Here is a 14,289-nt window from a genome sequence, read left to right as displayed (position 1 = left end):
AGTGTTGAAAACCTATCTACCCACATCTCAGGAGTGCTGTATTCAGGCGCTCGCATCCTTGTTCCCCCCTTTAGTCTGTGGCAGAACTCTTCATCTATGTGAAGACCAGGGTAAGGGGAAGCTCCTGTTGGACAAACACACGTCAATACATCAATATGTGAACTTGCACACCCAAAGAATTGAATATGCATCTTCCAAACACAAGGTATGATAAGGTATCAGATCATAGTATTTAACAAAACTGTGGTGAGAGGGCTCTTACCCAAAGAAAAGATCTCCCACAGCAGAATGCCGTAGGACCACACGTCACTCTGCGTGGTGAACACCTTGTCAAAGATGGACTCTGGAGACATCCACTTTAGAGGGAGGCGGGCCTGTCAGCCAATCAGATCACAGGAGCAGAGTTACAAAAGGCCATTTGTGAGGAAACATTCAAAGTTAATCTGGTTGAAAAGTCGTTAGGCCACAGATCCTTTTGAGGAAAAAGTTTACGTGATGTTTGCTGCTTAATATTTCCAAAACAGAAGTAGTAGAAGTAGAAGAAGTTAATGGCTGCATAAATCCTTTAAGTTTTATTTTTTACTAGACTTATGTGGTTTAATGTATAGTCCTGTTTCAACCACATGAATAACTAAAAATATTGTAATTTACAGAGGGATTTATGAATAAAAGCCTCTTTTTACACCCTTTCTTTTAAGAAAGTGACTGCAAAAGCAGTTTATTTTGTAAATATACTCAGTGTAGCAGGTATAAAATGCTAAATCCGCAGCCTATTTATATATATTTTTAAAGATTATTTTTGTGGCTTTTTATGGGTTTTTATTAGACAGTACAGATACTCAGGAAAGGGGGGAGAGAAGGGATGACATGCAGAAAACCCAGACTGCTGCCAAGGACTCAGCCTACATGGGGCGTACGCTCTACCGGGTGTGCTAGAGGTCGCCCTTAATGTGAACTATTAATGAAATTACTGATCTTTCGTTTCGTTTCAATTCAATTCAATTAATTTTTATATGTTGAAAAAAATGCAAAGAACGCATTAAACCCCCCACATTTTGCAACAAAATGCTAGTGCAATACTATCAGATGTTGATTTTGGAACCACATTGCTCGCGTGTACTCACATCTCCCTTGCGGACATAGTCAGGGTCTTTGTAGATGTCTCTGGCCAGGCCAAAGTCACAGATCTTAACCACTTTATTGTCAGAAAGCAAAATGTTTCTGGCTGCCAGGTCTCGGTGAATACACTGATGAAGAAAAAAGCAGAGATATATACATAAAAAATGAAACACACATGTACTTGCATACACACACGCACATGTACACATACACGCATGCATGCACGCAATCACGCAGACCTTGCGAGAGGCCAGAAACTCCATTCCTCGCGCCACCTGGAAGCTAAAGGAGATGAGGTCCTCCAGGAATAAAGGGGAGTTAGAGGCAGATTTGGGATCTAGAGGAAAAAAGAGAGGGGGCACAGGGGTATAATAAAGCACTTTGATTATGCACAAACATTTAAAAAAAAAGTTCACTAAGCTCCTGTCTTACCAAGTTGATTCTCTTTCTTGTCTCTCTCATCAAACTCAGACACGCTGCCGAAACAACCTGACCCTCCATCCTTTCCTTCGGCCAGCTGAGAAGGGGAGAAATCAGTTAGTTGTTTTAAATATTGTTTGACAGAGAGTGAAAATTAGGACAAAATTAGGATTATGTGTCTTCAGATATTTGTTGTGGTTTCAATTTGTTGAGAGAAATTCATAAACATGTTTTGCTCTGTAAGAAATGACCTTTGAGGCCATAGGGTTTAGTTGTGTCTAAACCTGTGAAGAAATTAGGGAAGTAGATAGCTTGCTCGAGAACTGATAACATCTTCGAACCTCAAACAGATTGCAGAAGTGAGTTTTTGAGTGTATGATTTTGTAATTGTGTGCAGCACAAAAGGGAGATTTTTTTCTTTCTCAAGTGCAAGGAGAAGTGCAGGCACTCTTACTGTGAAATCTTTCTGCACGTCATGGAGGTCCTGTTTTGTGGGAAACACGGCTATCATAACACCATCTTTAAGTATGTTTGTAGACTCACCGTGTTGTACACAAACACCTCTCTCTTGCCCTTCAAGAAGTTAGAAAGATTTCCATAGCAACAGTACTCCACAATGACCATCAGTGGTCCTGCACACACAGAAAACACATACACATTATAGTTGTGACTTATAAGTGTGAGGGCACACATAAATACAGTACTAGCTCATAGTACACATAAATATGCACGAAAAGGATCTTGTGCATATATCATTAGGTATATTTAGAGCACAAATGCGTAGGAAACATACACACCTCCCGGCTTGGTGCAGGCTCCCAGTAGGTTGACTACATTAAGATGATGTCCAATGTGGTTGAGGATTTTCAGTTCAGTCATCAGAGCTTTGTGTTCGCTGGCTGTAGCCCCCTCTGGTGGACAAAAGGCAGAAAAAAGTGGCACAAATGTTTTCACACAGAATTGCAATCTTATTTTCTCAGAATACCAGGGACCCGATGTTGTACCTTTGAGCATTTTAACAGCCACAGTCCTGCAGCTGGTGTCGTTGTCTATACCAAACGCAGCTGCCTGCATCACCTTACCAAAGGCTCCGCGGCCCAGAGGTTTCCCTGAGGGAGGAAGAAAGAGTGACTGAGACTGACGGGGGAATGGTGGTGTGTTTTTGTGTCTAATTGAGCTACTTTATTAATTACTATTATTATCCATCCTGGACGTGAGATGCTGATAAGCGAAGACTTTAGACCCCATCAACAGTTAATCTACTGAATTCACTGAATCCCACCCAAGTGAGCTGATTAGTTCCAGTCAACAGTTTACAGTCCCTCTGCTGGAGTTGATTAGCTCACCACAGACAACACAAAGTCTGATAAATGGAATGAAAGTCACTCCCAATAATAATCTGATAAGACCTCTGAGAAAGTCCTTCTATCTGTTATGCAATCTTAAATACCTCCCTCTCTCCCATTGTTAGCATTACATTCCCATAATCCTTCAAGTTTCACATCAAGTCAAAGTCACTCATGTTAAAAACATCCATTTATGCATTTTTTATTTTCATTAGGGTACCTAATTTAAGCCGCTCCCGAGGGAACTCCCATTGGTTGGGGTCGTATTGTAGTCTCTCACACTGCTCCTCTATTGGCCCCTCCCCTCTGTCTAGAATGATTGACAGGTACTCTGGTTTGGTGTTTGAGCTGTTGGGCTTTGGAGAAAGAAGAGTGCATTTGGTAATTAGAAAACCCATATCTGTACTATACTAACAGCGTAGTTTTGTAGTATTTTGTAGAGAGTTGTGAGCAGGGACTGCTAATGCATTCAGGTGCTTATGGGAAACTCCAACAGTGAGATCTGAAAAACATTGTATTTATGAGTTATTTAAATTTAAAAAAAATCAAACCTGAATAAGCAAACGGAGGCTGAATGAAAATCCTGTGCCTCCCACCAGTCATTTAATCAGGAATTGTGACATTACATTAGTGAAAACTAAACTCTCAATCCAGTTAAAAGAAATATAAGAATATTTGTACATATACAAACCTGAACATATTTGTTTTATTGTACCAGAAAACAACTTTATTGGGTTTCCTCTAACCTGTTTCAGTTTGCGTATGAAGAGCGTCAGCAAAAGCCAGAACAGAGTGGCCACCACACAGGTACAGGTAAGTGTGGGAATCTCCAGAAATGAGACTTCTGAGGCACCTGCACACACGCACGCACGCACACACACACGCACGCACGCACGCACGCACACACGCACACACACACACACACACACACACACACACACACACACACTAGTTTTAGTGTTTTTTAGTGCTTAATCAGCTTTAGATAAAACAACAAAAACAAATAAAACTTTTCATTCAATTCAGATCATCAAAGAAATAAATTGTAGATAAATCAGAGATACTTGGTGGGAATTACAGTAAATCATTTTAATAAGGTGCTTAATGTTTAAATGTTTCTCCACCTTTCCAAATGGGGGCTGTGTTTTACTGTCATGCCATAATCCTATGATACTATGATTCATCTTCATTATTAAATCCTCTCTGAGATGAAGGCTGAGCCTTTCTGGAGGAAATAAAAATGGGAGACAGCTTCCTTCCTGAGTGATCAGAACAAAACACACACACGCGCACACGCGCGCGCGCACACGCGCGCGCGCGCACACACACACACACACACACACACACAGCCACTCCTCTCTCTGCAGACCCTGACTGGGAAGCGTGTCCACCACTTCTGCCAGGGAATGATGTTCAAACTGTGGGGTATAACCACACGGGGGCCTCCCTATTCTACCACCACCGGACGTATGACTGAGTGTATGTGTGTGGGTGTATAAATGAAAAAAACTAGACAAAAGGAGTGTGTCCTACATGTTAAGATGTTCTTTGATCAATGTTTACATAGGAATTGCTAAGCAGACATATCATCTCCCATTAATAGAATTGAAACACCATGCCTCTGGTTATAAATACTACATCCATAAAAACAATGTGATACATAGTACTATATGTCTATACATCCAGACTATATATCTATTTACAGAACTGGGAACAAGAGACATTCAGACATACCCATATATGGAAGAGTCCTATCTTTGAGAAGAAGTAAACACAGCAGATCAAAAAATGTAACTGAAAAGTACCAGTGGTTGACAGATACTTACGGTTTACCCATATATAGGCAGAACTCTCTACAGATCCCCTCTCATTGGTGGCCTGGCATGTATACATGCCCTGGTCCTCAACTGTGATTCGATCAATATGGAGGGTCCCATCTTCTGTTGATATCACAATACCTAAAGATGGTGGCACAAACTCTTACTCACTTGAATACAGCTACAGTTTGCATGTTTATGGTATTTCTTTTTACCTGATCCCTGAGACAGAACACGTTCATCCTTGTACCACATGATGATTGGGGTCGGGACTCCTTCAGAGGGACAGCTAAGGATTACTGAGCTGCTGAGGTTGACAGTACAATCTGTCAGATTATTAAGCAGCACTGGAGGCTCCAAAACTGAAAGGAGAAACACAAGCACCATGAATAGTATGTGTGCAGAAATATGAGTGTTGCAACATTTGGCAAATTACTAGTGGTTTACAGTTCAGTACAATCGCTATGACACTTTTTTCAATACTTTTAACAACTTTCCTAAACTCTTAACACAGTTAGCACAACATCTGTCTGTGTAGGCTATACAATTAACACATTTCTTGTTGCTTTGACACAAAATGCATACAGTTACACAAATTTAAAATGCTTGAACTTCTTTTACACACAAGCTCCACCAAGATCAAAACAATGGATTTTTATTGCCAAATTTACAAATGCTTTCACACTGTATGTCAGAACAGATAACATCATGTTCTAAACCTAACTTATAGGCTAAAGTCAAAGTGAACAGCTGTTCATATTGTAAATTGAAACACAAATATATCCCCTGCATTTTATACATGTATTTATTGAGAAACAGCTGATTGAAGCTATGCAAATAGATCAATCACTGCTGATTCCCTTCTAGGAAACACACTCAGGTGTTGAGGTTCTTTCAATTCGATGATCATATGGTAGTACATACAGAAAGAGGTCCTATTTGAACAATATACTGTAGATGAACACAGAAAATAAGAAAAATGCCTTCACAAGGGAGAGGAAGAGGAGTACCAGGACAATTCTGTCTCCTTTTTTTCATAAACTGCACATTCTATAAAGCTACTCTGAGATGGGTCATTCATTTTTTGTATTGAATCTCTGCAGCAAAAGAAACAAAATGGTGGCCGGGTTGGTTCAGTGGGTAGAGCAGGCGCACATATACTTGGAGGTTTATGCCTCAATGCAGAGGTCCAGGGTTCAAATCCGACTTGTGACGATTTCCTGCATGTCTTCTCCCTTTCTCAACTAGCTGTCCTGTCAAATAAAGGCGGAAAAGCCCAAAAAATAATCTTTACAGTAAAAAAAAAAAAAAATATATGCATGCATTTACTAAACCCAACAAAACAAAAATGTAGAGAGACTTAATGAGAAACTGCAGTGCAAAACACAATCTATGGTCAATATACTATTGTCTATTGTATAAGGGCAGACCTGACACATATCAAATAATGCAGTTTCTGTAATTCCATCTGATGTTAGTGTTTTGTATGACACTGTGCTATGATTGACTAAATGTTCCTGTTGGGAGAGAACATGTGTTAGTGTTTTGGAAGAATTATTTGATTTTGAGACATGTTTGCATTGTTTTGGTAAACAATTTGGTATTGTGTTAGTGAATTAATGTATTTTGAAAATCAGTGTTGGAGTTCAGTTTACAATGTGTGATTTTGAGCATGAAATTAACTGTTTTGCCAATTGTGTGTTGTATGTGTGTTGGTGTGTTAAGAGTTTAGGAAAGTTGTTAAAAGTATTGAAAAAATTGTCATAGCGATCGTGAAAAACTGTAATGTAACTAACCCAACCCAAGTACTGCACTTAAGTACAATTCTAAGGTACTTGTATTTTACTTACAGTATTTCCATTTCATGCCACTTTATATTTCAAATCCACTACATTTCAGGGGGATATTGTCATTTTTACTCCACTATAGAACAGAATACAAAGTAGTCAAAACTATTTCCACTTTGACCAACTAAAATGCGTAATATACAGTAATAAATTAATGTAAAGATTTTTATCAGGGGGTCCTCATACACATACAGACAAAAACAGACAGTTAAGGATTCATTGTGCTACATGTATGTTTAACATTATAACATGATGTATAAATATATTAGTATGTGTATAATTATTATTTTAATAGCTTAGTATTGTATGCACCATAAAAAGGTATGTGTAAAAGCTTTATGCTGCCCAACACGTTATTGTAGGGCCCAGTTTAAAATGTAACAAAATTTCATACAATATGTCCCTGCTCCGTCTCTCCTTGACCCTTGCATTAATGCATAATAGTAATATTATTCTGCATAATGAGTACTTTACTTTTGATACTTTAAACCTGCAATAACTTATTACAGTTGTAGTTAGACTGAAACCGATTTTGTGAAAGTGAAAGCAGTGCTATTTTTTCCCACTATTTTCTGGACCAGTGCCACTTTTGGACAATAATCGTGCACTGGTAGTGACACATTTTTTCAGAAGAGTGGCCTTGGCTTCAACCTGTGAGTCAGCTGACGTTTGGGTTCTCTTGGGCCACTTACCCTGAAATACCCTGCAATACAAACCCATTTCTAAAAAACAACAATGTAGTATTTCATCATGTGGGCAGTTATTGGCATATGAGTGCACACAATGCGTTAAATACAGTTTTTATGTTTCCTACTCATGCACCATAATTACACTACATTACTCGTACACTATAATTAGATCAGATCACCCCTGAGTCTCTTTATTCCCATGCTTTATTTTTTTCTACATTCTCCCTCTTTACTCTCGTTTTAGCTCCCCAACTTCTCTCTTTCTGGTCACCCTGTCTCTCTAGTAGTTCCCTTGTGGGGGTCCCAGGGGAGGAAGTTGACGTGTTGAGCCCTGATTGTATAACAGCAGTAAAATACATGAAGAAAAGTCACTTAACCAAGGCGACTGATTGTTGTTTCCCCTATCTTCCTCCTGGTCAACAATTGATGATTGTCCACGGGGCTGGGGTCTGACAGTGTCTGATTGGCTGATTGTTACTCTGGCCCTGTGTGGGGGCCTGTAAATGTGGCATTGTGGAAAGTGCCATTGTGTGCTCTTCCTCCAGACAAGAGCTCATTCCCACGTGAAAGAGGTGCTGAGCTGGAGCGCAAGAGCAAAGGCAGGGTGGGGCCCCAGGAAGTCAAGGGGACCCAATTCCCAAGCAGGGAAACTCTGTGAGAGAGTGTGGGTGTTTGTTTGTTTGTTTGTATGTACTGTATGTATGTATGTATGTGTGTGCAACATATGTTCACAGAAAACATGGGGAGGCTGTGAGTTTTAAATAGAGAGAGTGCAACTTAAATCTACATTTGAAATTTAGTTATTAAAAAATGTAATTAGGAATATTTATTTTTTGCACAATCTAAAAAAAATGATCAGATAATAGCAATCATTGTGTGCAGACAACAAGCTAAAAACACAATCCAAAAATGCTTGATATAAATGAGATAATTACTTCATCTATTATTGTTTATAAAAGTAACAAAGTCGAATGATTCATTTCTTTTAAAGTGTCCCCAAAAATGCACAGTATTGACTACAGGCTTATAGATGGACGATGAAGATGAGATCATAAAGCTGCGACTACTCACTTGTGACCACCACCTGTGTGTCCAGGTGAGCCTCCTGTCCGATGATCAGGTGGTGGGCAGAGCATCTGTAGGCGCCAGAGTCTTTGGCTGTTAGGTTGCTCAGCAACAGGACCAGAGAAGTGGAAAACTCCCCCAATGTGAGCTGCAGGGCAGGGCTGCGGGATTGGGTGCCCTCTGTGTCATTCACTCGTTGCCATGACAACGCTGTGTACAGGTACTTATTGGCTACACAGGTAAGACGGAGGTCTCCACCCTCTCTAGGCTCCTCCCTCTGGCTCACACTGAAGCCTCCTGGGACATCTGAGGGAAGCAGAGATGAAAAGATGTTGAAGAAAGGTGAGGGAGAGGGAACGTGGACAAATATAAACCTTCACTGATCTCCTGTATGATGAATAAGCCCTCTCCGTTTCTCGACAAGTGTATGTGGATCCTGTCTGGTGCCTGAAACCAGGAGAGCTGATCCTCCAGATCCTCCATTTTTGTAACCTTTGACGACAATGTTGAATGGCTATTGTGGGTAAAAGCAGCTAGTAGAATACAGTGAAAAGCCTTTTTATTTACTTTAGCCATTTGAAACTTCCCGTGGAAACGGCTCGAGAGTTTCCTGATGGCAGATAGTGTTTATCTTTCCCGAACACCCCAAGGCCTCCCGAAATAAAGCCGACTTGCCAGTCCAAGGAAGTGCGCTGCACAGGGAAGTAGAACGATAAGAGCACCAGGTTCCTGTTTCGCTCTTGCTCACACACTAACAACTCAGCACAGCCTAATGCACAGACACACACTCAAGCACACAAATAAACACAATAAAAAGACCTTTACCTGTACGCCTAGTAACAAATCTAACCTCACGTCACACAAACAACAGTGTACCCAGTGCACGTATGCTACTTTGTTGTGCCAAGGATTTTAACCTAGATTAATGTGTGTGTACTTCTTCTGTAACACTTAACAATTTTCCAGTATTTAAAACATATATTTGAGTTATTGTATCTGGTATGATATTTCACATTTTTCGATAAATATACAAATATGCAGGGTCACTTGGGTTTTATGCCTGATTGCATTACTTCAATCTGACATAAAAATGGTTTGGGGCGATTCTAGCATTTGTATTAGGGAAAATATGTTCTTATATATGTTCTTTACATAAACACATCCTATCAATGAGTTTCATGTTGAAAAATCTAATTTATTGCATAATTATTTTACTGAGTAAAACTTTAAACAGGTAATCCTCACCAAACAGAACAGAAGAATTAAAATTATTGTATTATTATTTCCCATCGTCACTCATTATTTTGAATAGAATATCAGTACAAAAATGATTTGCAAATCCATCAAGTGGATCAGCTGATATTTTGAAACTGAAGAGGGAGTAAAAGTGAGAAAAGAAAGCAGATGACAGGAAGAAGACAGAAAGTAGTTACTTAATATTCTGGGAAGTGAATGTTGGAGGGAAAAGATTGCAGGAAAAATAGATGTTCACTGTAATTTCTTATTTAAAAAAAAAAAAAATCCCATATGTGGGCACAAAAAAACGCCCATGGTGTATATCTGAGGAGATGATTTCTCACCTGTGACGTAGAAGTGGAGGTCTAGCTGGTCTGTGCCTGCAGAGTTGGAGGCAGTGCAGCGATACACTCCAGACACAAAGGCCTCTGCCACAGTCAGGACCCCCACTGTCTACAGAAAACACAAACATCCGCATTATCAAACCAGCACTGAAAAACAGACGCACGCACGCATGCACGCGAGCATGCATACACGCACACACGTTCATGCACACATTTAAGGTTGAGGCCTGTTACCTCTGCCACTGATGGCAGGAATCATATTTTCCATAGCGAGCAGATGAGCAGACAATAGGGTTCTCTGAGCCAGACCTCCTGTCCCAGTGGGCAGCTCAACATGCAAGCTGTCAATACGTATTAATAAAACTGTGTCTGTGAATATGTGTGTGTGGGAGGAGTGAGCAAAGAAGGGCAGTAAGAGTAAAGATTATTGTGAGAGAAAGACCTTCATCAGGCAAAGGTCTAAACCGAAATGTTGCCAGCTATTAATTTTATCTTTGCAAGTTGGGCAGTGTGCTGGAGTTTCTTTACTACTTTTGACCTACTCGTCCCTCTCTGACGCACCTGTCTCATGTTATAGATGTGTAAAGTATTTTTCTGTTCTGATTATGGTAGTTGTGACATCCACCTTCTATTCAGATTGGTGCATTCTTGGCCAATTTCCATCAAATCTGTTATTATCTGTTTACAGGGGCGTAGCACAAAATTCTGGGCCCTGTAGAAAGGCATTTTCTATGGGCCCCTCCCCGCATCCACAGCTATTCATTCTTGCATATTTTTGGGCCCTCCTCAAATGAGGGCCTGGGGTACTCAGTCCCCTTTTCCCCCCCAGTCTGACGCCCCTGTCTGTTTATAATTGCAATTCAAATATTTTTCCAGGACCAACTGTAGTTATTGTACCTTTGAGCTTATCCACATCAGTATGCTATTTTGTGTTTTTTACTTCATTTTCAACATGGCTCTCCTGTCAGTCACAGTGTGTCTTTCAGTGCTTCACCTACCTTTTTCTTCCCTTGAAGCACTTCCTGTCTGTGTGTAATACTCAGGATGTGGTTGCTTGTGAACGTGGCAGGGACCCTCTCTGTAACAGGGCTCCAAAGGGAGGAGGATGTTGGACACACACACCTTGAAGAAGGAAGACGATAGGGATTCAGCTGTGTTGACACAAGTCATTTTCTGCTGCCTTCAGGTGTATGTGTGTGTGTGTTTTTCTCAGCTGTGCTCGGCAGGAGGAAGACCAGAACATCAGGGAAACGCCTTGATCATCGCTGCATGATGTTATTCTCATTCACATAATCATCATCACCAAACCATTTTTATCAATAACATCACATCCTCTTACCCTGTCCTGCAGGCTGACAATAGTGGATCTTTGGAGTGCTATGTCATTCTGGATTGTTCATCTATAGGGGATGCAGAGGTGGTATTGTAATGCTGTGGATCAACTTCCTTCCGTTCTTAACAATTCATCCCACATTTCCAGGACAATAGTTCCTGTTCCTGTCCCTCTCAATGACTCTCACAAGTCTAAATCCATAGGTTACACACAAGTAGAACTGTGGGAACTAGAGCTCATGCAGACTGCTTTGTGGTTTATTTATGCACATCTCCTTATGATGAAAAACTCTGAAATCATACAGGAACTGGGGTGGGGCCTAAAACACACAATGCTTGATCAATTATTTTCAAAGTTGAGGGAAAAGGTGTATATTTAATTTACTTTTCCATGTCTCATAACAGTATAAGCAATGCTGAACTGTTTATCTAAATCGAATATGATGATAAATGTAATGTAATGAAAATGTAGCAAGTACCATCTACAGCAACAAGTATTTTATTTTGTATATACTTCAAATCATGCCTAATAACCTTGGTGAATATGAAGAAGTTTCTTTTTTTCTAGCAAAAGTTGGGAGGATACACATTCTTTCAGACTGTATTTTTCAGTCAGCCAAAACATATCCCCCCTCTATAATGTACAGATGACGCCCTACTATCAAGTATTTTATTTTATTCATACTTCAAATTATGCATAATAACCTAAGTTAATATGGAGAAGTTTCTACTTAGTCCTAGCAAGAATTATAGTGTGATACAAATACTTTCAGACTGCAGTTTCGGTCTGCCAAAATATGTATCCCCTCTCTATAAAGCACAGATGATACAGACTGAAAATGCAGTATCCATATTCACCAAGGTTGTTAGGCATGATCTGAAGTATATACAAAATAAAAAAAACTTGATAGCAGGGAGACATTATAGAGAGGGGATACATTTTGTGGCAGGCCAAAAATGCTATGTATCTATCTATCTGGCAGTATAATGTAGACAGATCTCATAATCAAATTAATTTATCATTATTTAGACATTACCACAAACACCATCATCCCTACTGTAAACTGTCATTTCCACTATGATCATTGATCCTCTGCCTGTTTATGGATGTCACAGCCCCTCTCTACTCCCTATCTCTGTCTGTATCCTTTTCTGTTCGTTCTGAGCTCCTCCCTGAGGTTGGTTCCTCTCTGCTCCCTGATTGCTCTTCCTCTTGGCATCTAGTGTGCGACTGCACAAAGGACCCACCCTGTGCATGACACCACGGGCGTCACACACGTGCACGCACACATGCACACGCGCGCGCACACACACACACACACACACACACACACACACACACACACACACACACACACACACACACACGCACAGATTATACTAGCTAACACTCCCACACTTCCCAGGAAAAGCTTTCTCAGTCAAAATTGCACTTACACACACAAATGTGATTAGTCAGATAGATGTATGGACATACAGTACATGTGGTTAGAAACAGATAATGAAAATGCATATATACACAGTCATACCACAACCACATTCACACAGTGTGTGCCTCTGAACAAGGTAAGCAGCAGCCGCCTGGAAATATGAATGAGTTGTGTATCAGTGGGGGTCATCTCCTGCCTTTTCTTCCTGTCTTGTTTCACTGCCTAAAATACACTTTTACCGCTGTCCCTGTCCGTTTCTGTCTCAACCCCAAAATAACCACACTGCAGTATAAACCAATACACAAATATAAGCAAAGTTTAATGCAAAAACACAAACAACTGATATAACACTTCAATACAGATTCATACAAAGTTGGCAAATATTGTCATTTGTCGTATGTAAGTTAGTTGTATAAAATTATTAAATATTAGATTAATATATTACTCATAGAACATCTGTATACAAGGAATGGATCACATTGGGAGACACCCGTAGAATGGGACACACACACACACACACACACACCCCCACACACACACACACACACCCCCACACACACATATACACACACACACACATATACACACACACACACACACACACACACACACACTCACTCACTCACTCACACTGTAGATATGGACTTTACTAAAACACGTATGGCACTCATACATTAGGTTTTAATTAACTTTTGAGTGTGCGGAAGCTTTTTTCCATTAATAAACTTTCAATACAAAGACAACAAGGCTGTTATACTGACATCATTTGACAAACAAGACATTTTGACATGGGATAACACTGGATGACAAGGATGACATAATATGATAGAGGGTGGTCATAGTCTCTGGTCTGTGGAGACTTCCTACATGGTAGGCGTCTGCTGACTGTCAAGTCTTTAATAGAGAACTGTAGGCATCCCATAGTGAACAACACAAAGCTTGTCCTCTCTCCTGTTTTGCCCGTCCAAGGTGAGCACATTTGACCTTCTACCAGTGGCTAAGAAATCGGAAAAGAAACTCACAGCTTTTGTGGATGTCAGAATCAGATTAGGGCTTAGGACAGGCACGGTTAATGCACCCATTATAGTACCACTCTAGGACACAAAAAACAAGCAAAGCAGCTCCAGAAATGTGGCTGGTGGATGAATGGAATTGCACTTCTTCTGGCTCAAAATGTCTGTGAAATGGAAAAAGCATAAAACTACAGCATGGCTGGGTGCGAGGGGATGACTTAAATTGGGGAAATGTAGGTAATAAATAATCAGTAAAGCAGGTGTCCTTATATCCTTAGTGATGTGGCTTATTTTCCCCCTTGTTTCCTTTGTCTCCTGGTCTTTCACTGCTCAGCAGTGTTTCAAGTCACTTTCTTCACTTTCCACACCAGTTTAGCAAGCACAGAATCATCATATGGGATCACTGGTAATGTCACTGAGGGTTCTGGCTGCTGTGGAGAAGCACTGATGAGTGTGTGGAGGTGGTGGTGGAGGGGATGGGCTCCAGGGTGGGAGGCGATGGGGAGTTGTTCTTGATGCTTGGTTGGGGTGAAGGGCAGAGCTGGCGAGGGAAGGGGTTGGAGATGTATGTGTGGGGGGCAGCAGAGTTGGGGGAAGGGGTGTGTGTGTGTGTGTGTGTGTGTGTGTGTGG

At 40.5% G+C, this 14,289-nt stretch overlaps 1 protein-coding gene across 1 annotated transcript in view; it reads right to left on the bottom strand.

The window, feature by feature from the left end:
• flt1 (fms related receptor tyrosine kinase 1) overlaps positions 1–14,289 on the bottom strand; it is a 46,741-nt gene that overhangs the window by 8,855 nt on the left and 23,597 nt on the right. The window contains exons 11-25 of the mRNA XM_031282057.2: positions 10,882–11,005; positions 9,884–9,992; positions 8,310–8,609; positions 4,918–5,064; positions 4,712–4,843; positions 3,632–3,738; positions 3,106–3,241; positions 2,544–2,648; positions 2,337–2,450; positions 2,083–2,171; positions 1,552–1,636; positions 1,359–1,456; positions 1,125–1,247; positions 263–374; positions 25–124 (exon numbers count right to left, since the gene is read on the bottom strand). Coding sequence (XP_031137917.1) covers positions 25–124; positions 263–374; positions 1,125–1,247; positions 1,359–1,456; positions 1,552–1,636; positions 2,083–2,171; positions 2,337–2,450; positions 2,544–2,648; positions 3,106–3,241; positions 3,632–3,738; positions 4,712–4,843; positions 4,918–5,064; positions 8,310–8,609; positions 9,884–9,992; positions 10,882–11,005 — 1,881 coding nt within the window. The remainder of the gene's footprint in view (positions 1–24; positions 125–262; positions 375–1,124; positions 1,248–1,358; positions 1,457–1,551; positions 1,637–2,082; positions 2,172–2,336; positions 2,451–2,543; positions 2,649–3,105; positions 3,242–3,631; positions 3,739–4,711; positions 4,844–4,917; positions 5,065–8,309; positions 8,610–9,883; positions 9,993–10,881; positions 11,006–14,289) is intronic.

This window comes from Sander lucioperca, chromosome 1, assembly GCF_008315115.2.
Source record: "Sander lucioperca isolate FBNREF2018 chromosome 1, SLUC_FBN_1.2, whole genome shotgun sequence".
NCBI lineage: Eukaryota > Metazoa > Chordata > Actinopteri > Perciformes > Percidae > Sander > Sander lucioperca.
This window is presented reverse-complemented; position numbering and strand designations above follow the sequence as displayed.